Source organism: Diabrotica virgifera, chromosome 3, assembly GCF_917563875.1.
Source record: "Diabrotica virgifera virgifera chromosome 3, PGI_DIABVI_V3a".
Classification (NCBI taxonomy): domain Eukaryota; kingdom Metazoa; phylum Arthropoda; class Insecta; order Coleoptera; family Chrysomelidae; genus Diabrotica; species Diabrotica virgifera.
In genome coordinates, this window is record NC_065445.1 from 260795450 (window position 1) to 260822830 (window position 27381).

Genomic DNA, 27381 nt, shown 5'->3' on the forward strand with positions numbered 1-27381 from the left:
GAGATCCTGCTTCCGTAGTTTGTTCATAAGCCACCATCTTGGCTTCTAGGGATCTTGTTAGTACTACCGCAATCTTAACAGAAGCAGCAGCTTTGCTGAAGGTGACCCCAGTCTTTGACCTTTTCCCTTTGCGTTGGCTTTCGGATGGTCTGCTTTCGTCTGACCTCGCCCTGTGTGGATTCTCTGTGTTTGTTTTTGTTTTGTCATGGTCTCTAGTGACTTTGACAACATCTCTTTTGCCCTTTCAGCGGCCTTGATGAAATTGGCCTTTATTATACCCTTTTGGCTGGTATCTTATCTTGGCCTTGTTTCACTAGCTTATTGGTTTTGGCTTATGAGATGTCTGATATTATTGTCTGTCTTCTTTGATGATAGCAACGTATTCCAACGCTGTTACTCTGATAGACTTTATGTTTCCTTGCCTTTCATCTGGGAAGATTTCTTAATAACTTCCTGACCTATAGAAACCGTGTTATTGGCTTACCAGAGTAAGGTCTTAATACGATGGGTGTTAACCTGTTACCCTTTGCGACACTGCCATTCTAGCGTCTTATAGCTTTCACCACGATATCTCACGGCTTGGTTGGAGATGTCAGCACTATCACCAGTATAGATATCACCACTAAAAAATAAAAAAAGATTACTAAACAGTAATGTCACAAAATCCTCTTAGAATTCGTTTCAGTAGATCTTCAGTCCTCTGGACTCCTGTTGTATTTTTACGTGTATTATTACCTCATAGCTCATCCTTATTCATTGTCTTATTAAATATTTTTTAAAGATAGTTTTTAATCAATCTGAGGCTTTAAGGTGGCATGTCGTTCTTATATTTAAATAAAGTCACCATCCTTACTTTTTTCTTTTCTGGTTTGTAACACTTTTTGCCCTTCGTAGATTCATAACCAAAATATCGAAATTTCTATTCAAGAAGGTCTATGTTAAGATTAAGATTGAGAGAATTATCTTGTTGATTTATTAATTTTATATTGCTATAAAGCATTTACATCGAATGTTTTTAATGATGAATCGGTTGCATATGTGAGTACATTTCAACAAGATTAAAGAAATAAATAAAATACTTAGTAACAATCAATTTATCGTACATTGGACGACCGGTTTCGCACACTATACATTGCTGTTCATGGCCAGGTCTCCCGAAAGGTTAGCTACTTAAATGTACTTAAAGGTACTTAAAGGTAACTATTATACAGTAAGCGTCACGCCACTAGACACATGGGTAGGTACCTAATTACTATGCTTATGGGCTAATCCGGTCCGTTCTCAGATGTGAGTTTTATGGCTGTCTTGTTACTGTCAAGAAACTATTCAGAATAATAATTAGTAAAATATATTTAAAAAAGAATTGTTGTTTTTCCATACAAAAAATACATTAGTTAATAGTATTGTTACTCTGCTTTAAAATAACTTTATTCAAATACCAAGAATATTACAAAACTTTAAATCCTTTACAACTGACAACACAATGACAACTAACGAGCGATCCACAATTAATGGGATCAAAGCTTGCCGTGCAAAAAATTACGTATGTCTTGTTTTAATCTGAATTTATATCATTGGTTTATCAATTAATTTTGATTAACATTATAAAACATAAAAAATCAGTCAAAACCTTTAACACAGAACTTTAATCAAAAATAAAAAGAATTAACAAAATTATAAGTAACAATAATAAATAAAATCAAACAATATGCTGTATATGTCCACCACCAACATCTCTACATAACCTAACTTTTCTTCTTAAGTTGACGTACACTGCAAAGTTGACGTAAACTGGAAAGTATATCTGAATTAAGAATAGACATGCACTGTATAGCTATCTCGGTCGTTCAGAGCCACCTATGGTGACAATAATTTTGGATCAGCTTAGGTCAAATCAGCTGTTCTATTAAATGTCAACCTTCTATGTTAATATTTGGTTTCTATACATTTTATGACGTTCTAAACGTCACTAGACATAAAAGTAAATAGTCCAACAAGTGAACGGTCCAGGGTTGTATTAGCCCAATGTTCCCGTGTGTCTAGTAGCGTGGTGGTTACTGGATAAAAACACTCAATTATACTAGGATGTTTTCTAAGGGTCAACAGTTTTATTGCACATCGAAAATTGTGAACTGTTTCTTGAGTATAATAGCTACAAATAACTTTAATAAATATAACATCGCTTACATTTTGACAAGCAAGAATATCAATAGTTTTATCCTATACTGTTTGTTTCCTAGCTCTCATCAAGAAACATTCTCCAATTCTCGATGTGCAATAAAACTGCTTACAACTAATGGTGGTAAGCACCTATGTAACTACATTTATAATATCGGCAACACTTAAGTAATCTGTCTCGAGAACTGACGATGAACAGCAAGCTTTAGTGTTCGAAACCGGTCGTTCAAGGTATAATAAATTGATTGTGAGTAAGTCTTCTATTTATTTCTTGAACCTCGTTGAATGTTTAAAGTTAAGCTTTAGTTAAACAAGTTTGATTTTATACTGCAGATACTATTGATGCTATTTTGAAATATAAAATAATATCTTTAAATATACATGGTGTTTCATTATGTGAGAATATTTTAGCAGTATAATTTTGATGTTAACATATAACGATTTATCTCAAAAAATATTATTCAATTTTTAGGAAATATTGTTTATTATTCAATTTTTAGGAAATATTGTTTTTGTTTTTAATTTTTAAAAAAAATAAAAGTAAACAGTAGTGAATTGAAATGTAGTGTAGTTAACTTTTCAGAACGAAATTCTCAAGACGGCTCTGGTAACCGGCCATTCGGCCAGCCCCTTCTGTTAGGTCCCCAGTTAGAAAACGGGAATGGCTTAAACACTCCCCCTTCTCCCTCAAGCAGCACCCCTAAAGGAAAAATCTCACCAGTAGCAACGAAACGAACAAAACCCAAAAAATAAGGGAAAAGTTGATGAAATGATATTTTTTGACAGATTTTAAAATGTTATCTAGTTTTAATCGATCCTGTTTTTGGTTTATTACTTTTGTCCAAACTTGTCCAACTGTGATAAATAAAAAAATTAGTGGTAAAATAGTTTGTTTATTCAATTAGTTTTTAAATGAGTAAGTAAGTTGCTTTTGGTTTGGGTTTTTTTAACAAACAGTGGTGTAAACAAATCATTTAAAGGAAGAATGCTTCTATCTTATTTTTGTATATTTTTAATTTCATGTAAAAATGTTTTATTTGTGGCCTCTAACTTACCAAATATCAACACTCTCAAATTTGCATGTTTTAAAATAATTTCAATGCAACATCATGGAATATTCTAAATTTGTTAATAACCCATAATAATTTAGCTGTCAAATAATTGGATGTATCATATAAAAACACAAAACAAAAATCGAAACAAAAATCTATTAGGGCATAGAACCGAAAGCATAAACGTCGAATAAACATGAACAAACGATTGAAGGTAACAGGAGGCTCAAAATTACAAGAAGAAAATTAACAAGTTATAAGAAAGGAATAACAAAATTAAAGGATAAAGTTGGAAATCTCATCACCAACAGAGATGAATTACTAAGGGTAGTAAAAAATATATACAGAATGATACAGAAGTCAACAAGACCATGATGAGCAACTAAGAGAAAAATTAGAAAATTCAGGAAAAATATTAGTCAACCTAGGGTCGAAATTGATGCCTGATATATCAACAAACGAAATAAGGTACGCACTAAAGAAAATGAAAAGAAATATCTTTTAGCTTCGAGAGAAGATAATATCGTTCTAAAAGCCACAAAGATTGGATGAGACAGACTTTCAGAAACATAAAAACACTGTTCAACTTTGTCTGCACCAAAATTAAACACCTACAAGATGGTAAATACAGTGCACTTAACGTTTTATTACACAAAATAACGATCCAACAGATCTCGAGATTATTCTCCCATAAGCCTGTTAAACCACCATTACAAATGATTCACAAAAATAATAACAAATAGACTGGAAACTAAATTAGATTTTTACCAATCTAGAGAACAGGCACATTGGGATTGGGGTCCAAAGGGATAGAAAAATGAATCGAATACAGCGAACCGTTGATCCTTGCTTTCGTAAACTTTCGTACAGATTATCGGTACTCTAAACTGATCAAAAACGTATAAAATAATACTAGACCAGGACTAATCTGTAAAAAAACGTGTATTTTTGGATGTGAGAGGTGGCATTCGGATTTTTGCAGATAAAGTTAGGTGACACCTTCATTAATAATAATTGACTTATGCTCCTTCTCAAATATGCCCGGAACATTAATAAAAAAATTAAAATATTTAAAAATTTCGAAAAACATCGATTTTTTCTGTTTTCTTTGCTTATAACTTTAAAACGGTTCGGTTTGGAACAAAGTCGTACAGAAATAAAATAAAGATAATTGAATTTTTTATGATATACGACTGGTCAAAAATGTCAAAAAAGTTATTACCTTTTCTGCAATATAGCAATAAATACAAAATAAGGGGGCCAAATACGCTTGTTGTTATTCAATGTTCCTTAACCACTTTGGTGGCACTTAGAACCTTAGTAATTCCCTTAAAAAATTCTTATAACTTACTTAAATGGTCTACAAAATTTCGTTAAAATCGACCTATGTAATAGATTTTGCATAATAAATTTGCAATATAAATGTTTTTAAAAAAGTTCAAATTTTTTAAAATCTCTCTGAACAAAAAGTAGACCATTTAGAAGTTGGCTAATTTTTTTACATATAAAGAGGTGCTCTACCTATCTAATACACTTTGCAGAATTAAAATCGGATTATTTAAGGGGCCTCAGCAATGTTTTAAAATTATAAACAATTTTTTGGCTTATAAAGAAATAGCTTTGTTTAATAATAAAAAAATTTATTTTTAGCAATGCAAATAATTAAAACCGGTATAATTTGACTTAAACTTTCAAATGCTGTCAGCAGAATTGCTATTTTATTTTTTAATCAAAAGTTATTCTCGTTCAAAAATTGCAATTTTTCGATTTTTTGAATGTTCCACCGCGTTTATCTCGAAAAATATCCATCCTACAAAAAAACTTCCATCAACATTTTTGCTTACAATTACCCAAGAAATACAAAAAAGTATTTTATTTTCCAAAAAATCCATGTTATGTAATTCCTCAAGTTATTTGTTTATAACAATCTTATCGACATCCGGATCAACTGTTACCCAAAAAATTGGTGTTCTACGGGTCAAAATACATAAAAAAAAACTAGGGTAAGTCCATCTAAATAAAGAAGCCCGTAGCACCCCCTCCTGGACACAGCACTAATTTGTTTATAAGCCAAAAAATTGTTTATAAATTTAAAACATTGCTGAGGCTGCTTAAATAATCCGATTTCAGTTCTGTGAAGTGCAATCGATAGGTGGAGTGCTTCTTTATATGTAAAAAAATTGACAAATCTTTGTAAGTTCTAGTTTTTGTTGTGCAAGATTGTAAAAAATTTTAATTTTTTAAAAAAAGTTTAGATTGCAAAATTATTATGCAAAATCTAGTAAGTCAATTCTAATGAAATTTGGTAGACGGTTTTGTTTTAGCACATTACAAAAATATTCTAAGCGAATTAGGAAGGTTCCAGGTGTAACCTAAGTGATGGAAAAACATTGAATAACGACAAGCTTGTTTTGCCCCCTTATTTTATATTTATTGCTATTTTGCAGCAAGGGTGTTAAATTAAGACATTTTTAACCAATCGTATCTGATATAAAATTTAATTATCTTTGTCTTATTCCTATACGACTTTGTTCTAAAATGAATCTTTTTAAAGTTATAAGCAAAGAAAGTAGAAAAAAAACGAAATTTTTTGAAATTTTTAAATATTTTATTTTTTTCTTAATGTCACGGGCATAGTTGAGAAGGAGCATAAGTCAATTATTATTAACGAAGTTGTCACCTAACTTTATCCGCAAAAATCCGATTGCCACCTCTCACATCCACCTAAAAACAGATCCTTCCTGGTCTATACAGCTATTACCAGAAGATTACAAAAAGACACAAAATGTACAAAAATCAAGAGAGGAATCAGACAAGGAGAGACGTTATCTCCTCTCCGAAACTCTTTAAGGCAGTTCTGAAACATGCTTTTAAACAATTGGATTGGGATGCAAAAGGAATCAATGTTTTGATGACAGATTACTTAAAAGAGATTGGAACTGTGGGCGCTGACTTAGATGATGCCTGTAAGGAACTTGAACATTCATTTGGGAAAGACACAATACATGACAAATCTGGTACCTAGTGAAGATTAAAAAGTCGGTTGCAACAAAATAGCATTAGTTTATATATAGAAATACATAGGTCATGGAATACATATTACCAGGGATAACCAAATCGCTGAACTGCAGAAAAGAATCATTTTAGCATGGTCGGCATATGGAGCTCTATCAGATGTCTTCAAGAGCAACATACCAAATTATTTGAAAAAGAAGACGTTCGACCAATGTGTGCTTCCAGTCATGACTTACGGCACCGAAACATTTTCCTCAACCCAGGCCATAGCAATTAAACTCGATAGTGGCCCAATGCAACGAGGAAATAAGGACAGGCGTCACAGTTAAAATAGAGCCTATAGCATAACGTAAATGGAACTTGGCGTGGTAGGTGGACTCAAGGAATTACAGTGTAAACACGTAATAATAACACGAGCAGACATAGAAAGAAGAGGAATAGCTGGCTGCAGGAAGCCAGTAAAGAAGATTTAGCTTAGTTTTTATACATGATTTTAGTGAATATTTCTTAAAACATTTAACACAAGATTCTTGCTATATAGGACAAAAATAGAACTTATTCAGTTCTATACACATATTTTTTTCTTTTAAAACTTTATTGGCATTCAAACGACTAGTGATGAAAAGCATTCTCTTTTATAAACATTTCTCAATAAACAGATCTATTGTTACACCACTGTCAGGGTGAGATTTATGATTTGCTTATTAAAAACATTTGCAGTTTTTTTGTTAAGATTTTGAGTGATTGTTTCCTTATTAAGGCTAGAAATGGTTTATAAATATTATCATCATATACAGAATGAGTTTTATGTATGGAAATACTCAATTATCTCGAAAACAGCTTGCACGATTTTTATAGATTTTGATGGGTAAGGGTTTTCTTAGGCGGCCGATATTATAGTGGCAATTACATTGTTGTTAGATTTTTTTCTGGAAATCTAATGAATTCTCTTATTTCAAATGGAACGCCCTGTATATATTTTGAGTTATTTTTCATGTTATATTCCCTATACCTAAATGCCATAATTTCGGATTTATTGCTACATTTATTTAAAAAAAAAACAATTTTAAACAAATTATAAAAATCGATTTTTTCGGTTAGGGCAAATATTACTTTCGGTTCTTTGGACCATTGGAAACAAAAAAGTTTTTTTGTATTTGTTCTATAAAATGAAACGTTTCCGAGTTATAAACACTTTAAAACTGAAAAAAAAATCGAATAATGACGATTTTCAAGGTTCAAAAACACAAAAAAAAATATAATATTAGAAATTACGAAGTACCTAAATTCAAGCTCTATCCTTTTTCTAGGAGCTGGCCAAAAGAGTTTTTGGTACGTTTTATTCTAAAACATCGCTTTTTAATTTCTTAATAAAGCGCATATGAGAGGACTGCTGGGCGATCGGGCTGCATTAACAACTAAAAAAAATATTTTAGTATAAAACAAGTTCAAATTACTTATCGATATCCGGTAAAATAAGGCTTGAACTTGAATCTGGGTACTACGCAGTTTCAAAACTAATAATTTTTATTTGTATTCTTGAATATCGTCATTATTCGATTTTTTCCAGTTTTAAATTGTTTAGAACTCGGAAACGATTAATTTTATAGAAAAATTACAAAATATCTTTTTTGTTCACAATGATCCAAAGAATCTATAATAATATTTACCCGAGCCGAAAAAATTTATTTTTATAATTTGTTTAAATTTTTTTTTAATAAATTTAGCAATAACTTCGAAATTATGGTATTTAGGTATAGGGAATATAACATGAAAAATAGTCAGTATTTCTTTAAAACTTCAAAACGCAAAAAATATACAGGGTGTTCCATTTGAAATAAGAAAGTTCATTAGATTTTCAGAAAAACTAAAAATCTGACAACAATGTAATTGCCACTCTAATATAGGCCACCTCAGAAAACCCTTATCCACCAAAATCTATAAAAATCGTGCAAGCGGTTTCCGACATAATTGAGTGTTTCCATACATAAAACTCACTCTGTATAAACTAAAAAATAACTTGGAAAACAATTAAATAACATATTTTCAGGACTTGGCATCAAGCAGTTGTTACCGAAATTAGAAAATTTAAGAATCTGATGAACAAATGATTTCGTTTTAGTTATTATTAAATCCTCATTTTTATATTATAATGTTTGTTTTAATTTAATTACAGTCTTCGAACACTAACACTTAAAACACAATTCATTTATAACATTTATTTACTTAACCGTACAAATGTATGTTTTCGAATAGTCTACTTCCAAATCCCAGTAGACAGTTGTCGGCGCCACTAGAACACTTGCAACTCGAATTGTCAATCGAGTATGTTCTATTAGGGGCGTACCAAGGTTATCTTAACATTGATCCCCCCTTAAGAGATGGTTCCTCCTGGAACCTTATCGGGACTGGAACTATTTAATACATACGGAGAACATAGAGAACATTTGCGGACAGCTCTTGAAGGATGGAAAAAAGGCGTTTCAATAAATGATAAAAGGGCAAGACGACCTGATTAATCTCACATAACTGATCATAACTGATTGAAAATGAGATAAAACGGTTTGATATTGTAAACTCTGACATATCTGGAATCATTGATAACAAATACAGGGACACTACAGTAGGAGATAAAACTTGGATGAAATCTGCTGAAGGTAACAAGGTAGCCTGGTCTTCAAAGATTCGAGAACTTAGTGTAGGATTTTCAACTACTGCTGCCAATACATTGATCTTGTTTTGATTTTCTAATTTTAATTTGAAAAATTATTTTATTGACGTTCCGACTTCCACTTCGGAGATAATTATCTGAAAATTTATGGAATAAAGAACTGAAATTGCGCGCACTATTGCCTAAAATACAAATATTAACAATTCAACTATTGTTAATGACTAACTTCATTCTGCTGAACGCAACCCGTTATACACATTCTGCACTACGTGTCGCTTAAGTTTGAACTATTATTCTGGCAAATGTACGTGGCAAAATTTTGGAACGTCTTTAATTCGTAGAACAATTTTAACATTTGTTTTCAGTACAAAATTCAGTTCTCTACAAAGAGTATCTAATGATCTTCGATGTAAAATAAATAGAAAAGCAGGAATTCAGCAGTATGTGATTTCCCATTGTGTCTCCCATGGTCTGTTTGATTATTCACTGCCCAGTATACTAGCGTAGCCATCCAAAAATTTTTATATATTTGAAACAAATATAAACTTAAGAAATAATTCTCTCTTTTTTTCAACCAAAAAAAATACTTAAAAATACAACCAAGGTAAAATACTTAAATAATATAGCAAATATGTAAATATTTATTTAATATCTCCTAAATCTGCTGTTCAGTCTAAAACTGTAAATATTTTTGCACTCTAAAACAAAAATTCATCAGCAACATTCAATACCAATTATCGATGTTTGCTTCTGCAGTAAAACTACCAAATCCTCGATTCCCGGCTTTATTTCACCCCTTTTAGCCGTATGTATTTTATAAATCGTAATCTACTATGAACACTGTAAATACTATTGAACTCTGAAACAAAAATTCGTCGACAATACTTATTAGCAAAGGTCGATACACAGAGTAGTATTTCACATAAAAAGCTGGCTAAATGGAAAATTTCAAAAACTAGCATTTCGGGCCGATTGGTCCTAAAGCCGACCACTCACGGTACTGTGACATCGTTAAATTTTGTCAAATTCGACTAATTGGCAAAAATTTTGATCGTGTGTGACCATGCATCCAACGAAATTGTACAATTTTACCGCAGATAGACAAGCGTGTCTGCTGCAGTACTGCATAAATTGATATCATCGACGATATTGTCGAACGACACCGCAGCACCGTCGGTGGCCGGCTTAAAGCAAGTAAAATGTAAAGTCAACTGGTACTATTCCCTCTCCAAGTAATTCAACCAAGGAACCAAAGAAATTTCACAATTGTCATTTTATGACACGTTTTGGCTGTGTTTAGTTGTAATCTACACTTTTTCGTACGATTTGTGATTTTTAAATTTTTATAATTCAAGTGATTTTGTAAAAAAGACAGTTATAAATATGTCAGATGAAACTAATTACTTAATATTGAACCATTTTTTTAATATATATTGTCTTGCTGTAACTTTAATCAAAATTTATCCAACTTTTTGTATCATTTTCAATAAACGAATATTTTTACTTGCTCTCTACTCATCTATTCTGTAGAAGAGTTATTTCATAATAAAGATTAGACTATCTATTTTCATAAACAGTTTTCAAAGTTTTCCCTTTTCGCAAAATTATGTTTCGTTTAAACAGCTTTATAAGCTAGATCTGGGACTTCTCATTTCTTCAAAAAAATAATTATTAAAGAATGTTAAAATTAGCAAAATTAATGGCTACTTCCGGTATAAATGTAAATACTAGAAGGTTCAAGATATTTTTTTATTCAAAGTAGGTACAGGTCACAAAACATAATCAGTGATATGTTTTAAATATTTTTGTACATTTGAATGAATGGCGTTTAATAATAAATTCATATATCATCTTGTACTACTCACAGTATTTTCGATTTTAGTTAATTTTGTGAAAACTTGTGAAAACTTTAAAAAATGTTTTTGAAAGTAAATCGTCTTTATATCAATAATCTATATACAGGGTGTTTCATTAACAATTGTCCATATCGTAACTGAAGAAATCTTAGCACAAAATACGAATATTTAACCCAAAACACTTAAATAAAATATTACGCCTTACCGAAATACACAGTGTTTTATTACAAATATTCTAAAATGATTTTAGCCGATGGTTAAAGTACCTTTTAATATTTTTTGTTCAAAATTGACACACTGTTTACACATGTTAGGCTACTTTAACTAGTCTTAAAAGATGGTTTTCCGCTGTTACCAAAGGCGTGCTGTAGGGATATATACTTCATTTTCGCCCCTTTTTCCCCTCACAATCTACACCACTGTCATATAATTTATTTCAGCATGTTTTTTTGATTCCTTGTTACTTTTTACATAAATATCATCCTTTTGTCTCATTGCGATAAAGTAAGTAGTTTTCAAGTTATTTGCGTTTAAAGATAATGGATTCCATAATACTATGTACTTTAAACTACATTCAATAAGATTATGTGTTTAAAATACATAATGATATTGAATCCATTACATTAAAACGCAAATAACTTGAAAACTACTTACTCTATCGCATTGAGACAAAGGATGATATTTACGTAAAAAGTAATGAAAAGTAATGAAGAATCAAAAAACATGCTGAAATTATTATTACGACAGTGCCGTAGATTTTAAGGGGGAAAGGGGAGAAAAAAAGTAAGTATATATCCCTACAGCACGCCTCTGGTAACAGCGGAAAACTATCTTTTAAGACTAGTTAAAGTACCCTAGCATGTGTAAACCGTTTGTCAAGTTTGAACAAAAAATATTAAAAGGTGCTTTAACCATGGGCTAAAATCATTTTAGAACATTTGTAATAAAACACTCTGTATCTCGGTAAGGAAGAATATTTTATTTAAGTGTTTTGAGTTAAATCTTCGTATTTCGTGCTAAGGTTTCTCCAGTTACCATATGGACAATTGTTAATGAAACACCCTGTATAATGAAATACCTCTTACAGTATCGATTGAGTAGAAAGTAACTAAAAAAAATCATTTATATTGAAAATTAAACAAAAAATTGGATTTTTTATTTTTTGGAAATATAAATTTGGAAATTTTTTATTGAAGTTCTAGAAGGGTGTAATTTTAAAAAATGGTTTAATATTGAGCACTTACTTTCCCCTTACATATTCATACCTGCCTACCTACATATTCATTCATTCTTTCCTAAAAATCAATTGAATTATAAAATTAAACAAATCACCAATCGTACAAAAAGTTTAGTAAAATCGCACAATTAGACGAAGCCAAAACGGGTTCCGAAGTGACAGCTGTGAAATTTGTTAAGTTGGGTTATTTTTAGAGGAGATTATGCCAGGTCACTTCTTCACATAACTACTACCTGTTTTAGGGACAATAATCGACTCTAAATGCTAGTTTTTAAAAATGTTTTGGCCAGATTTTTATGTAAAATACCACTCTGTGTGCTGTAAATACTATTAAACTCTAAAACAAAAAATCGTCGACAATATTTATTACCAAAGGTCGATGTTTGCTTCAGCACTGAAACTACTACACTCTCCCGATTCACAGCTTTAACCCGATTTAACCCTTTTAGCCGTATGTATTTTAGCTGGGTGTTTAGATATAAATGTTTACTGTTTTCTGAGTGGTAAAACGCTAATGAAACTTCCAGACAGCGTATGTGTATAAAACGAGGCTGAAGGTAAAAATGATAAAATTGTGTAAAAATATGCTGGACGTTTTATGTTGAATAAAAAACTACATATTTTTTACCTGTAGCAGGGAATTGGAAAGGATATATTCGGAACATGTTTTATATTGAATATTGAAAAGTTTGTTTTGAATATAACATGAAGTGTAGTTTAGTAAAAACATCATTCTAGACGTTGTTTTGCTTTTAAGGCAAACTTTTCTGAACATATTTTTATAGTTTTTGTAAATTGATATTCGTTACTATTTTAGGTACAAAAATATTTTTTTCTAATAATTACTCGTTTGGTATATAAAAAATATCTTTCTTTGCATTAAGCCTAATTCAAAAGTTGTTCCAAAAACGAATATAATTATTTGTAGACCATAGAAAAGAGAATTAATTAAGGTAGTTGTTTTAACTACTATTTAACATTTATTTTAGATTCTATATGTCATTCTATAATATAATTTGTTCTAGTCTAGTGTCTCGTCTGAAAAGCCTCAGACATCGAAAACAACCCCGGAATTTAAAAAAAAATTATCAGAAACAAAGGGAAAGACTCGAAAAAGTGTTGTAAAACCGTCAAAAGCATAGAGAACAATCGTCAAAACAGTTATAACTGCTTCAGAAGAGTTGGTAACATTTATAAAGTGAAGAAAAGCGTTAGAAAAATCGTTAAAGAAAAGTCGGAACATCGTTTCAGAGGTTTCAAAAGCATCCAGAATGTGTAAAATTTGTTCAAAAATCAAGGGTATAAGAATAGAGCCGAGAAAGTGTGCTATGCGTTGTGTTGTAATATCGTCAAAAGCATTGTAACATGTCTTTCAGGACAACAGACTCAGTAAAACACAGGTTAAATAAAATAAATGTATTGAGGATATTTATATATAGTTTAAACTTAAAATAATAAAATAAAATATCATTCTATATTCGCCCCGTTCTGAAGAAAGATCCCGTGGCGGACGTCTGCAAAAGTAAAATAAAATTGTATTTATTAGTATCAAAATAAAATACAATTATTATAATACAAGAAGCAATTACGCATAGACTCGCACCTCCTTGCACTTCACTCAGATGTAAGCACAAATGCTCCCACAATCAAAATATCAATAACTATACAGACAAACATACAACTCCCAACCGGAGATGGCAGTAACCGTTCACTCAACGGCTACACGGATAATGTTCAATTACAAGCGGCGCATCTCTTCACTACAGAGTTCCACCACCCAGGTTGGCCTACCTATTCACTACACTGAATATCAGGGGATCTCTCTTCGGCTCTCTTCTTAAATACATTATCGGCTGCCCTACTTGGATGTCCCGGAGTAGAAGTAGAAATGAGTAGGGTTGCGCTGGTATCGAAGCGCGTGCGGTTTTCTGCTGTTGATCTGCTTAACGCTAGGCTGAAGCATAGCGTTACATAATTACGTAATTCTAGGCGTTTTATTTATGTATTCTTCATTTTCTACATGCAGTATTTTGTAAAAGATGCTGTATTAAAAACCATTACGTGGAACTATTAAAAGATTCTTCCAGCAAATAAGTTTGTGATTATCACCAAGTGTCTTTTGGAGTTAAAAACAGAACGGAAAATGGATTCAGTTCAACGATATATGAATGGATCCAATATAAATAAAAAGCTGTGGTGAGAGCAATGCAAAAAATTTCTAGCTTTCAGAATCCATTGGAAGAACTCCAAATCTTATTGTTCAAACAGAAAACACGTTATGTATGTAAGTGTCTAGGAGTGGCTTAGCAGATGCTCCTGAAGGACAATGGTTGAAGTTTTTTTAGACTTTTGCAAGTATCGAGGGAACCTGGGTTGATGACAAAAATGACCAAAGCAAAGAAATTAAAGTCCGAATTGAAACTGCAAGGCAAGCATTTATAAAAATGAAGACACTGCTTACAAACAAAGACCTTCAGTTGTCTCGCAGATTGAGGGCTCTAAGATGCTACATATTTTCTATATTGCTATACGGAATGGAAGCTTGGACTTTGAAGAGACAACACATAAGAAGAATACAAGCGTTCGAAATGTGGTGTTGCAGAAGAATATTGAAAATTCAGTGGGTTCAAAGGATTACCTATGTTGAAGTGCTACGACGTTTAAATAAGGAGTTAAAAACTAGAAAACTGGAATATTTGGGTCACGTTACCAGAGGAGAAAAATATGAGTTGCTGAGAATTATTATGCAAGGAAGGATCCAAGGAAGAAGAGGCATAGGAAGAAGACGCATCTCCTTGCTGAGGAACCTTAGAGAATGGTTTAACTGTAGTTCATTACAACTATTCAGAGCAGCAGCCAACAAAATGACCATAGCCATTATGATATCCAACCTCCGATAGGAGAGGAAACTTTAAGAAGAAGAAGTATCGAGGAGTTAGTCTAATGCTTCTGTCACTAAATATAACGTATATAAAATCTAAGCAAATGTACCAAAGATCCAAGTAAAGGTTCTAGCCTAAGATAAAATAAATTCCGAAAACAGGGGAAATGTAGTAAAGCATATAAAGGATTCATAAAATTCTCTAAAGCCATACAATACTTATTGACTTCGAGGCAGTCTTTGGTCGAGTGGACTGAAATAGGGTCGAGTAAATAATTAAAGAGAATTGAATACAAAACTAGTGGTGTCTTGAATCTTGACGAAAGAAGAAATCAAAACAAGTAACGAGTGACACGAGCTTGCACATTTTTGTCCAGCGATACTTTTAAAGTGAGACCTTTTCTCAGGCTTTTTAACACATATTGAACATCTCGTCAAAAACTCAAAATCACCAGAATACTGTGGTACTCAACTCAAGCGAACTTGAGATATAAATACTCTATTTTGATTCTTTGATTTAATAACCCGGAATATTCCGTTTAAAACCGTTATACAAAATGGCTTTAGTCGGACAAGTTTTTAATGATTAAGTAGATTAAGAAGCCCTAATTTTTTAGTTGTTTAATTTTCACTTTCGGAACAGAAGATGCGTTTTCGGTTAAATTTTTTTATATGTCAAACGTTTAATTAACAAACGAATTAAAGAGGATTTAATACCAGTAAATAATCACAAGGTAGGTTCATCACGATTGCAATATTGTGTGCAGTTTTTGTCTTTGTTTTGTGTTGATAAACGTTTTTGACTTATCATAAAATGTCTGGGAGTTTGATTATCGTCTTGTAGATTGTAGAGAATACCTACATTCTGTTTTTCGATGTTTTTGTGTCAGGAACGAGCATGAAGTCTTCACCAAGTGCTGTGAACATTTGTCCAATGTTTGGAAGTCGAAACGCTGGTCTGTATTAAAGAGATGACCCTTAGTGACCGTAGTGGCAGACACATACCCGACAAATTTTTGGTTTTCTGTTTTGTTTTATGTTTGAACTGGTTTTTTCACATAAATGTATAGATAATAGCGTTGTTAGTGTCTTTTTGAATACGGATAGTGTTGTGCAATATATTATTAATTTATAATTATTTGTTTTAAGTAAATTTAAGTTTTCTTGTGTTCATTATAATGCAGACGAATTTCAAATAGATCAAATAAAAATAGATCTTCGTAATAATTGTTTAGTTTTAATATTACTTAAAGTTTTCAATATATCTCCAAACAAAGTGAATTATAATGCTTCACATCTAAAGGACATAATTTTACAATGATAGCTACATTTGCATTATATTCGCCTTAAAATAAAATATGTAATACATTAATTAAAGAGGCTATTATTGTGATGATAACAGGTTTAATGTTTCAATAAACTATAGGCTATTGATTATGTAATATAGAAAGGAACTACAACGTTAACGGAGTTTTATTGTTTAATATAGTCAATAAACCTCCAAATATGACAAAAACCGAGGAGTGCTACCATTTAAAGGGGTGCGTTTTTGAGAAAGGGGTGAATTAGTCCCTAGGCACAAGGCGAATTAGAGTGAGTTCTATGCACTTTTGGTACAAACACGTCTACATGAAAATTGTTCCAGGTTAAATTTACTATTGAAAGGTTATATACCAAAGTGAAAAATATTTTGTTTTGTAAAAATGTATTCAAAAGAAAAGCAAGAAAACAACACGAAAGATAGCAATTTTGTTTTTTGCCCCATAACTTTTTTCCATGGGAATATAGGTACAGGCATTGCTTCACAGAAAAAAATCTTCCATCCTTTCTCTTTAAAATGGTGTTTGGCAGAAGTCTCTATAATTTAAAGTTTCCAAAATATGATTTTTCAAACTTCGCTACTCACAGCGATTTTGACCCATTTTCCTTGTTACTTCTCAAACATTGCTCTGTACCTTTTTTTCTACGCAGCTTTAGGTATGTACAGTGGTACATTTAGTAAGAAGAAAAGTCAATTACCTTTAAAATGGTCTACTGTAGTAGACTGTATGACTATTTTTAAGAAAGATATGGTTTTCGAAAATTGTATACTTTTAATAATTTTTTATATATTTTGCGATAATTTTTAAATTTCTCATTATAACTCTTTTTTTTTGTTGTATATTTAGGTATATGCATTGTGTAATAAAAAAAAATCCTATTTTCTTTACTTTAAATGGTGTATTGTAAAAAACTCTAGGACTATTTTTAAACAAGATATGCGTTCTCAAAATGTGACATATTATACAGGGTGTCCCGAAAAGATTGGTCATAAATTATACCACAGATTCTGGGGTCAAAAATAGGTTGATTAAACCTCACTTACCTATATACAATAGTGCACACAAAAAAAGTTACAGCCCTTTGAAGTTACAAAATCAAAATCAATTTTTTTTAATATGTCGAAAACTCCTAGAGGTTTTTTATTGAAAATTGACATGAGGAATCTTTATCGTAGTAACATCTTAAAAAAAAATTATAGTGAAATTTGTGTACCCCATAAAAATTTTATGGAGGTTTTGTTCCCTTAAACCCCCCCAAACTTTTATGTACGTTCCAATTAAATTATTATTGTGGCACCATTAGTTAAACACAATATTTTTAAAACTTTTTTGCCTCTCAGTACTTTTTTGATAAGCCAGTGTTTATCGAGATATTTTGAATATTTGTCGAATCCACCACCTATTTGTATATGGTTAAGTATGATTATAGACACCTGTTAATAATCTGAAAATTTATTTATAACTTAAATTTTTTGGTATATTTTGAAAAAGAAGCCACATCTCGATAAAAGTTGACTTATCAAAAAAAGACTAAGGGACAAAAAAGTTTTAGAAACACTGTGTTTAACTAATGGTACCACAATAATAGTTTAATTGGAACGTACACAAACATTTGGGGGGTTTAAAGAACAAAACCCCCATAATTTTTTTATGTAAATATAGTAAAAAAGTAGCCGCATCTCGATAAAAACTGGCTTATCGAAAAAATACTAAGAGGCAAAAAAGTTTTAAAAACGTTGTATTCAACTAATGGTACCACAATAATGAATTAATTGGAACGTACACAAAAGTTTGGGGGGGTTCAAGGGAACAAAATCCCCATAAATTTTTTATGGGGTGGACAAATTTCACTATAATTTGGTTTTAAGGTGGGCCTGTCATAAGAATTATACATGCCGGTTTTCAATAAAAAATTTTTGAGAGTTTTCGATATATTGAAAAAAATCGATTTTCATTTTGTAACTTCAAAGGGCTGTAACTTTTTTTATGAGCACATTTGTACTAAGGTAAGTTAGGTTCAACCGAACTATTTTTGACCCCAGAATGTGTGGTATAAATTATGACCATTCTTTTCGGGACACCCTGTACACATAACACATGACACAGGTCCCACTAAGCTGGAACCATATGGAAACATTTTTATTATTAACTTTGTGAAAAAAAAGAATGTGTGTGTACTTTGTACGCACGTAAGAAGTTATACTTCTATTATATAATTTTAACGAAGTAATTGTATTCTATTTAAATATTAAACTAACTTTCTTATCTACCACTTTCAAAAAATTTTTATTAAAACAACTAAAAAAAAAATGAATCGTAGAGGATTGGAACCCGGGACGTTTCGAACTCTGACCGAACGCTCAACAACTAGACCACCGAGGTCATGTGATTGACACGTACGTTTCGGATATAATTGGACGGCGTTATGCAGAAAGCTACCAACCCTCAATAGTGGCAAACTGAGATAATCAAGTTTAAAGTTTTTATTGATTTAAAAAATCTGTAGGATATGTTGCTACTACTTTGTAACTTTTTTTTGACTGTGGATAAATATTTGGGTATTTTCTACATGTTTAAATATTTTAATTGTAAATTAAAAAGAGAAATGGCAAATTTTTGTGGATTGGTAGGTTTCTGCATTTTGCAAAATGGGAAATTAATACCAACAATATTTAATAAAAACAACAGTAAAGTTAGAAAAATTATTTTTATTTACAGGAAGCTAAGGATATGAGTATTTAACGTATTAATTTAATAAATTTTAATATTAATCTACTTCATCCACTTCAAAATCTAGATCTTCAACATTGACATTGTAACCCTCAAATCTTCAGTTAAATTGGCACCCTGCAAATTTTGATAAAAAGTCAATGCATCAGCAGGAATAAGGTCATTTCCTTTAAATTTTGTAATTTCGCCTCAGCGATAGGCTTCCCGTTAGGCCACAGTGGTATTAAATCGCTAAAGATTTCTTTGTTAGCAGTTCTACCTAAATGGGTCAGACTTTTCTATTTTGATTGACCTAATCTTCAACCAATTAATTTTTTCTTTATCTTCGGTCACTTTGCGATTAGCAATTTTTTTCTCAATGTTTATTACGCCTAAAAAATCTTCGACGTGCATTTGGGTTACTACCAATGGTCTCTGCTTTCTAAAAGAACGCATTACCTCGATATAGTCATTTGGGGTATATAATCTTTGCTGTCGTTTAAGAGCCGACTCAATATCACTGAAATCAGTGTCGTTGGGCAAAAAACTATGACCAGAACAGAGATATTTTACGGTAATGCTTTCTAGGCTTGTGCGTGTCCCATGCAAAATTGATTTAAGCATAAGTATTAACTTAATATTTCAATTTTGCCCACCGCAAGAATCACACCAAAGCGTAAAATGTTTGACTTCTGGAGTTAATTTAGTTGTAACATGTTTTATAAGGCAAGAGCCTATTTCTTGGGCGCCCCTTCCAGCTGAACCTTCTACCCAAACGTAGCAGTATCCTCTATTTTCTTTAGCACTGTGTATTTCTGCATTATACACCCACAACTGACGCTTATAAAATACGATGCCTTCAGGTATTCTGGGAAGCGGTAGGGTTTTTTCCAAGTCAAAACTTAAACACCCTTGATCTGTTTGTTCAGTCACTATCTTGAAATCATCTCTTCCTATTTTCTGTGCCTCCTCTGCAACTTGCAAATGCTTCGTACGTTCCTGCTTGACCTCTTCTTTTTTTTTCTTCATCCTTTTCATTATCTATTTTCATTTTAAAAGTATCGCAAACATTGCAGGTGTCTTTTTTAATGGCTTTATTTTCAAATTAAATTTCGTGTAGAATATGTTCTTGTATGACACTAAGCTTACGGGATTGGTTTCTTCCTGCTTGTATATGTCATACATTTGTTGTAAAGTGATACCAGGTGATAAATATTTCGCCTCTGTTTGTTCCCGACGGTAGTGTGAAATGTATTTAGGTATTTTATTAGTATGACTAACAACTGCTTGAATTCGTTCATCTGCTAATTTGTTTTTGCCTCCCTGCTTTAAACCTCTTTGATCACTTATAGGAGCCAGGCCCGACCATGAAATTTTTTTAAAGCAGTGTTTACTCGAAATGCAGTTTTACCTTTAGCGTATTTATAAACACTTCTCTACACACTTTTGTGTCCTTTATTTTATAAATTCGAGATAATTTCCTTTTTCAATATTTCTACAATAAGACCTTTTTTTTTCAATCTCGTATACACTAGCAGCAATAAAATTAGTTTGAGCAGCATATGAATTTAGCGACCAAAACCTCTCAAATTCATATTTTCTACTTTCAACAGAAACATTTTCTGCTCATTTAGATGTACAGTTACAATGGAAAACCCCAATATTTGCGTTGTTCTGAAGCTATTTTCTTGTGGCATTTTTATAATCAAGTATATTCAAATGGGAAATAAGCCACAATTTTACCTAAAAATGATTTTATTTTAACGTTTCGACGCCCAAGTCGGGTGTCGTTGTCAAAATACAAAATAATATTAAATAAACAAAAATGTTGTTGCTTAGTAAAAAATTCTTCTAATAATTTATTTAATCTGACTCATTTATATCGGCAATTCAGACACGTATTATACATTTTAAAGTAGACGACTTTAAAATTTGTTATTATTATTAAAATAAAATTATTAAAATAAAACAATATTTGCAGAAAGCTACCAACCCACTTGGATGCAAGTGGCGCTTTATTAAAATTCTACCAAGTGGGTTGGAAGGTTTCTGTAAATTAAAAGTATACTACCAAGTGGGTTGGTAGGTTTCTGCAAATTAGAATATCAGATAAATTTAATATGTGGCTTAGCATTTTTATAGTTTTATAGGTTATATATTAATCTAGAGGTGGTAGGTTTTTACAGAATGCAGAACTCGTATTTTGTTGTCCAAATATGCATCCAACCCAATATCTGATATATTGAGGGTTGGTAGCTTTCTGCATAACGCCGTCCAATTATGAGTTCAGCTGATCTCACTACTACCAACTTTGTTAAATTTCGAAACAGTAATTTCACTTTTATTTAATAATGGTACGGTAAACAATCCTCATTTTTTAATGTTATTCCTTACAAAAATACCTTTAATTTAAGCACAAATAATTAAAAATCGTAAATTTGGGTCAAAAGTTATTAACTTTTTAAGAATTCCCATAAGAGCCCATGTTAAAACTTAACTTTGACCCTTAATAGTAATTAAACGGCACGGTAAAACATTTTTTAAAAAATCAAGTCTTAGTTTTTTGAAGTAAACTATAACATACTAAAATTTCATGCAAATCCTTAATTCTTTGCCGAAGGTGTAGAACGTCATTAAACTTGTGATATTTTGAAAATTGATCAAATTATTTTAATTTTGAATTGAAATGATTTAAGTGCACTTTACATCAACAATAAATTGAACAAGAAATTGACAAAGTTATTCAAGGCCAAATTTGACGAGTACAAAATGTATGGTTTGTAAAAGAAAATGAAGGAATTTGATGAAATAGGACAATTGGATATGTTTTATTTTGTCAAATTTCTTTATTTTCTTTTTATTCACGGCAAAATTGGATGTAGAATTGTGTTTTGTATAAGCCAAATGTGACCTTGAATAACTTGTTGTCAATTTCTTATTCAATTATTGTTGATGTAAAGTGGACTTTAGAATTGAAAAAAAATACAACAAAACATATAGTAAGAAAACAATATATTAGGTGAATATTGATGGTAATCAAATTATATAAATACATTATTACATACTATGTATTTTGGCAGAACAAACAGGTAGGTTTATACCCATGATACATTAACAATTATTACGTACCTGTTGCTTTTAAAAACTATTTAAAAGTCACTACAATATTATAAACTGTTTTGTTTCTGTCCTCACAACAATAAAACTAATATATTATACATTTGTTTACCTTTACCTTTTCCTCCAAACCACAGCTGTCCTACAGCTGCCATATTGGATAATTTTTGACATGTCATTTGAACATCCAATCAGAACAAAGTTATAATGCGCGTATGCGCCTGGGTGATGCGTATGCGCCTGGTTTTAACATATAAAAATTCACCCTCATCGCGCGTAAAGAAGTATAACTTCAAAAATTATTTTTTATAACATGCTCTGAGTAATCTAAAACCTGAGATGCAATCATCAGATATAAAATTTTATCAATAGTGTACGAGGTATGTTAAAAAATATGAATTTCGCTAAAGAGTGCAGTACCTTTATATTTCACAATATCGAAAAGTCTTTACAATTTAAATTAAAAATTATGTTATAATATGCAACTATATTCTTCTAATTGACAAAAATAAAAAATATAAAATTTTTCTTAAATTACGCATACTCTTGGATATCCTACGGATATTTTTGCAATACACCATTTTTAAGTAAAGAAAATAAGCTTTTTTGTTGCACAATGTATATACCTAAATGTACAAGAAAAAAGGTCATAATAAGAAATTTAAACAATAATCATAAAAAATATCAAAAATCATTAAAAGTATAAAACCTTGAAAAAGCATAACTTGCTTAAAAATTATCGCATAACCTTATACAATAGACCATTTTAAAGGTAATTGACTTCTATTGCTACTAAAAGTACCATTACATATTCCTAGAAATGCGTAGAAAAAAATTACAGAACAATGTTTGAGAAGAAACAAGGAAAATGGCCCCAAAAATGCTGGGAGCGGAGAACTTTGAAAAATACTATTTCGGAAAATCTTCTACTAAACGTAATTTTAAAGAAAAAGGGCTGAAGTTATTTTTCACTGAAGCAATATCTATATTTATATCCCTTAGGGAAAAATTATGGGGCCAAAAACATAATTGCTTTCTTTCGTGTTTTTTTCTTGCTTTTCTTTTGAATATATTTTTGTAAAAAAGATTTATGGAATAATTTTAATGTAGACGTGTTTGTATCAAAACTCACCCTAATTCAACCTGAGCCTAGGGACTAATTCGCCCCTTTCTCAAAAACGCACCTATCTAAATGGTAGCACTCCGTGTTTTTTTTTCAAATATAGAGGTCCATTGACCATATGAGATAATAAAAACCCATTAACGTTGTAGTTTCTTTTAGCTCTCTTATTTTGAACATAATCAATAGCCTACTATTATTGTAGGTGTTTAGAGTCACAAATGGTATATTTGAAAAAAAAACAATTGAGTTTTAGTGACATTAGGATATTGTGATATGCGTGGAAATGAACAAGAAACGTATATCTTTAATAAATTATATCCTAACCGAAATCCTATAACTAAGTGTCTACTGTGAGTAATTTTGTGTCATGTTATAAGATGATCGACACTTGAGTATTAGACAAATATCTAGGGAACTTGATATTTCACAAATATCCGTAATATACCATGGATCAACATTTTTAGGGGCAAAAAAATAGTAACAGAATATAACTTATTGGAAAAGGAAGAAATATATCAAAAATAGAAGGAAACATAATTTACGGTCGATCTAAGGTGAAGTGAAAGAAGTGAAAGGTGGTGACTTTTTAAGTATAAAAATTATAAAGAAAAATACGAAACTTGGTACCTTTTTATGACTTTCTTGTAAAAACTCTTTTACATCGAAATTTGGTACCTTTCAGTATCTTTTTATATTCCAAACACACTGTAATTTTTGTGATTTGGAATATCTGTTTTCCATTTATTTGGATTTAAAATCGAAAAAGCACCATCATTTTCAATCGAAAATTCTCACGTCAAAATATATGGGTTGAAATCTCTTCTTTCTGATGGTGTAAATAATTACACTATTATTATCTAAATAGCAATACTACTGATATAATTTAAAAAAGATCCTACATCTTTCTCAAAATACTATACGTCTTACAAATTTTATCTAACCTTCCCCATTCACCGTCTTATTTCAATGTTACAAACTCATCTTTTTGTTATATACAAAAATGCCATTTTGGAATTTAGTGTGCGTATGATGTCCATTACTTTTTCCTTCTCTGTAATTATTGTTAATGCTTGCTGTAAGCTGTAACCTTCATTACTACTCTCAACTCGTTCTTGAAATATTTTATGTTCAGCTAAAATAGCTCTCAGCGTAACTCAAGTTGTTTACATAGATTCTGTTGACTAATTCCTTTCTGTGTTATGCTTTAGGGCTCAATTATTTAATTAACCGTTTAAAGGACTATTCGTGGGATTTCTGTCATAAACACTAGAAATCCAGGAGAATATACAGTATTCTAGGTAGGCTGTAAGTAATATGTTCTAGTTTTCAAAATTTAACAGACATAACTGACGAATATTAATATACAGGGTGAACTACAAAGAAAAATTACGATTTTCTCAGATTTTTTGATTGTACAGCACATGTATTTTCCAAAAAAAATCCTTGAACACATAACAAAATTATGTATATTTAATAAATAACTAATACAAAATGCAAACCACAATAATATGCAATGAATATAATAATTAGTAGGTACTGTTCTGAAGTTGTTTGTTTGTGCCCTCTTATGTAATTTACTATTTTACTTGAAAAATAAGCCACAATTTAATGGTAGGAGAGCAAAGTATGCTAAATGTGCAGTCACTCGAGCGCTTTGGGGACATATTGGGTTGTGAAGAGTAGGTCCTAAAACCAAAAAAAGTAAAGTAAAATTTTCCATTTTAGTGGGCGCTTGCCATTTTTCATTTGATTTTCCATTTTCAACAATCGTTTTTGCCGATTAGAACGCCATCTATCCATAATTCCAAAGAATGTTTCGAATAAAAGTTACTTATTTTTACGTAAGGAATCCAAAATTGCAATAAAAAATGAGGGCTCCTATTTAAGATTTTAAGGTAACCCCCCACCCCATCTCCGTGGGGAGAATATTAAATAAGTGTATTTTACAGTTTTTCGATCTGATGTTCATTTCGCGAAATATTAAATTTCGCGGTTAATATACGAATCGCGGGATTCGTAATTAAAATATTAAATTTACCCCCACCCCTTTACGTGGGAAGTCGTGTTTGGTATCATTCGATAGATTTTCAAAAAATATTGAGCAAATATTTTTTAGTTTTTCGATCTGTCATTAATTTCGCGAAATATTCGCTTATTTCTTGTGAAATTTTGGGACTCGCCCATTTCCTTACGCCCGGCTCAAATCGTCAGATTTTTGAAATATACACTCTTTTGCATGTACTTAACTTACCTTATCTTAATCTGACAATTTCGAGTTTTTTTAAGGATAGATTTTTTTTCGGGCCCCCCTTAACGAACTCCCCTGTGTTAAGAGCCAATATATGGTAGAGGTACATCTGCAGGGTACCAGGTTTCTCTCCATATGATAATCTGACGCGCTCGAGTAACTGCAAAAATTCCCGCTTGGGCTCCCCTACCATAAGTTTTGAAATGAAATTTATGATGTCATATTAAGGAGATGAGTCATAAATACACGTTCAAAATGTCCACCTTCAACACCTATGTAAGTGTGTCACCGATATTCAAATTATCGAGCCACATTTCTTAACATTGGTGATTTAATATTATTAAAAGCGTCTCTCATTCTATTTTTCATATCATTTGGCGTTGTTGTAGGCTATTTAGATGATTATAAACAAGAGAAATATGATTGATTCGAACACTGTCATGTAATAACCATATTCTTTGTCCCAGCAATACCACTCCAAATATTTATAGACCACCTAGTTTAACTATGACTGTGAATAAAGGACTAAAGTAGGAATTGCTTTATGTATAATAATGAAAATTATGTCGATTCACTGTTCCATTTTTGTTAAATGTAGCACCATCTTCCAAAAGCACATAATCGAAAAACAATCTATCGCTATGCACTTGCTAGTGAAACCATTGACAAAAGGCTAATCTACGATGATAATCATCGACTGCTGTCAAGTCTTAATATAACTTATGCAGTAGGGATTCATTTTATATTTTTTCATATACAACTCACCCAGTGCGAACAAAACGATTCATTCATTCTTCAGAAGCTCTTGTATGGCTTCCTCCGTTCAGGATATGGCTGTTGATATATTCTGGACACAAGTAGACCATTTCTCGAACTTTCTCCGAATATCCAGATCATATCTTTTAATTCTTCTACAGAAAAATTCATTTTTAAAATTAAAGACAAGCCATACCTTTTAGACATTTAAGGACCGTATCAAGACCCAGACAATTAAAGACCGATTAAAACGGTAATAATATAAAAAATGTCTTTTTTTCAAAGCAGTTTTATCATTGTTAACTAATACAATTGCCGTTTTACTTAAGAATTGCTTCGTAAAAATAAAAGCCATAGATGTAATTTTTTGAAGATTTGTAAATTTTTTGAAGAGCCTTTTGACCTTGTATACAAATGTTTGTCAATGATTTTTCTTAAACTTAATCTGAAAAATTTGTTCAATTATCTTCGTAATGCAAAATAAATAATGTGTTCCTTCTTAATATGTTGGGTGTGTTTTCATAGCTATATGGAAATAAAAATTGTCATAACTTGTTAAAGCCCGTGCATAGTAGTGTGACACTTATTTTGTAAGAACAAGGATTATGAAGAAAATCTAAATATGAGAAATGTACAGGGGTCCTAATTAAAGATTGTTAGTTTTTACATTTCTGTGTGGTTTACCATAATCAAGCAATGTTTATGTTCAAATTATTAATAATATTTATATAACATATCATATTAGAATTTCAAAATGAATCAATTTAACAATTAATAGGCTCAGTATATTCACAAAGACACTAGCACGAATAGTCTTCCAACAACTAGCGGTAGGTACCAACCTAAAACTCAATAATCAGACCTGCATGTAGTTTCCACTTACAATCTCATCTCATATATCCTCTAATATCTCTTTCTGACTTTTCGCAGCTCCCCACTCCCCGCGCCGACAGAAGCTGAACCTGAGGATGAAGAGTTTATCCCTGGACTCCCCCGAAAGTACTGAACACGTCCGAAGAGGAAAACATCATGGGACTAACGCTTCTAGTGACCCGCACTCCAACCAGAGCAGCTCGTCGAGAATTCAGTGTATGGATAAATCTTTTTACTAATTCTTCTTCTGTTTTATATGAAGTGTTTTGCTGATTTTATATTACATAAAGTATAATTTTCAGATACATCGAAATATGTCAATCCCAAGTTTCTTGGAAAATAT

At 31.3% G+C, this 27381-nt stretch overlaps 1 protein-coding gene across 7 annotated transcripts in view; it reads left to right on the forward strand.

The window, feature by feature from the left end:
• LOC114324758 (uncharacterized) overlaps window positions 1-27381 on the forward strand; it is a 1163158-nt gene that overhangs the window by 1067164 nt on the left and 68613 nt on the right. For 6 of the 7 annotated variants that reach the window (XM_050646134.1, XM_028272597.2, XM_050646136.1 and 3 more), the window contains one exon: window positions 2762-3063. In XM_050646134.1, the coding sequence (XP_050502091.1) occupies window positions 2762-2931 (170 nt within the window). In that variant the 3' untranslated portion in view covers window positions 2932-3063. Of the gene's footprint in view, window positions 1-2761; window positions 3064-15780; window positions 15847-27095; window positions 27255-27381 lie in introns of those variants that run through there. The other variant, XM_050646138.1, reaches the window with a different exon arrangement.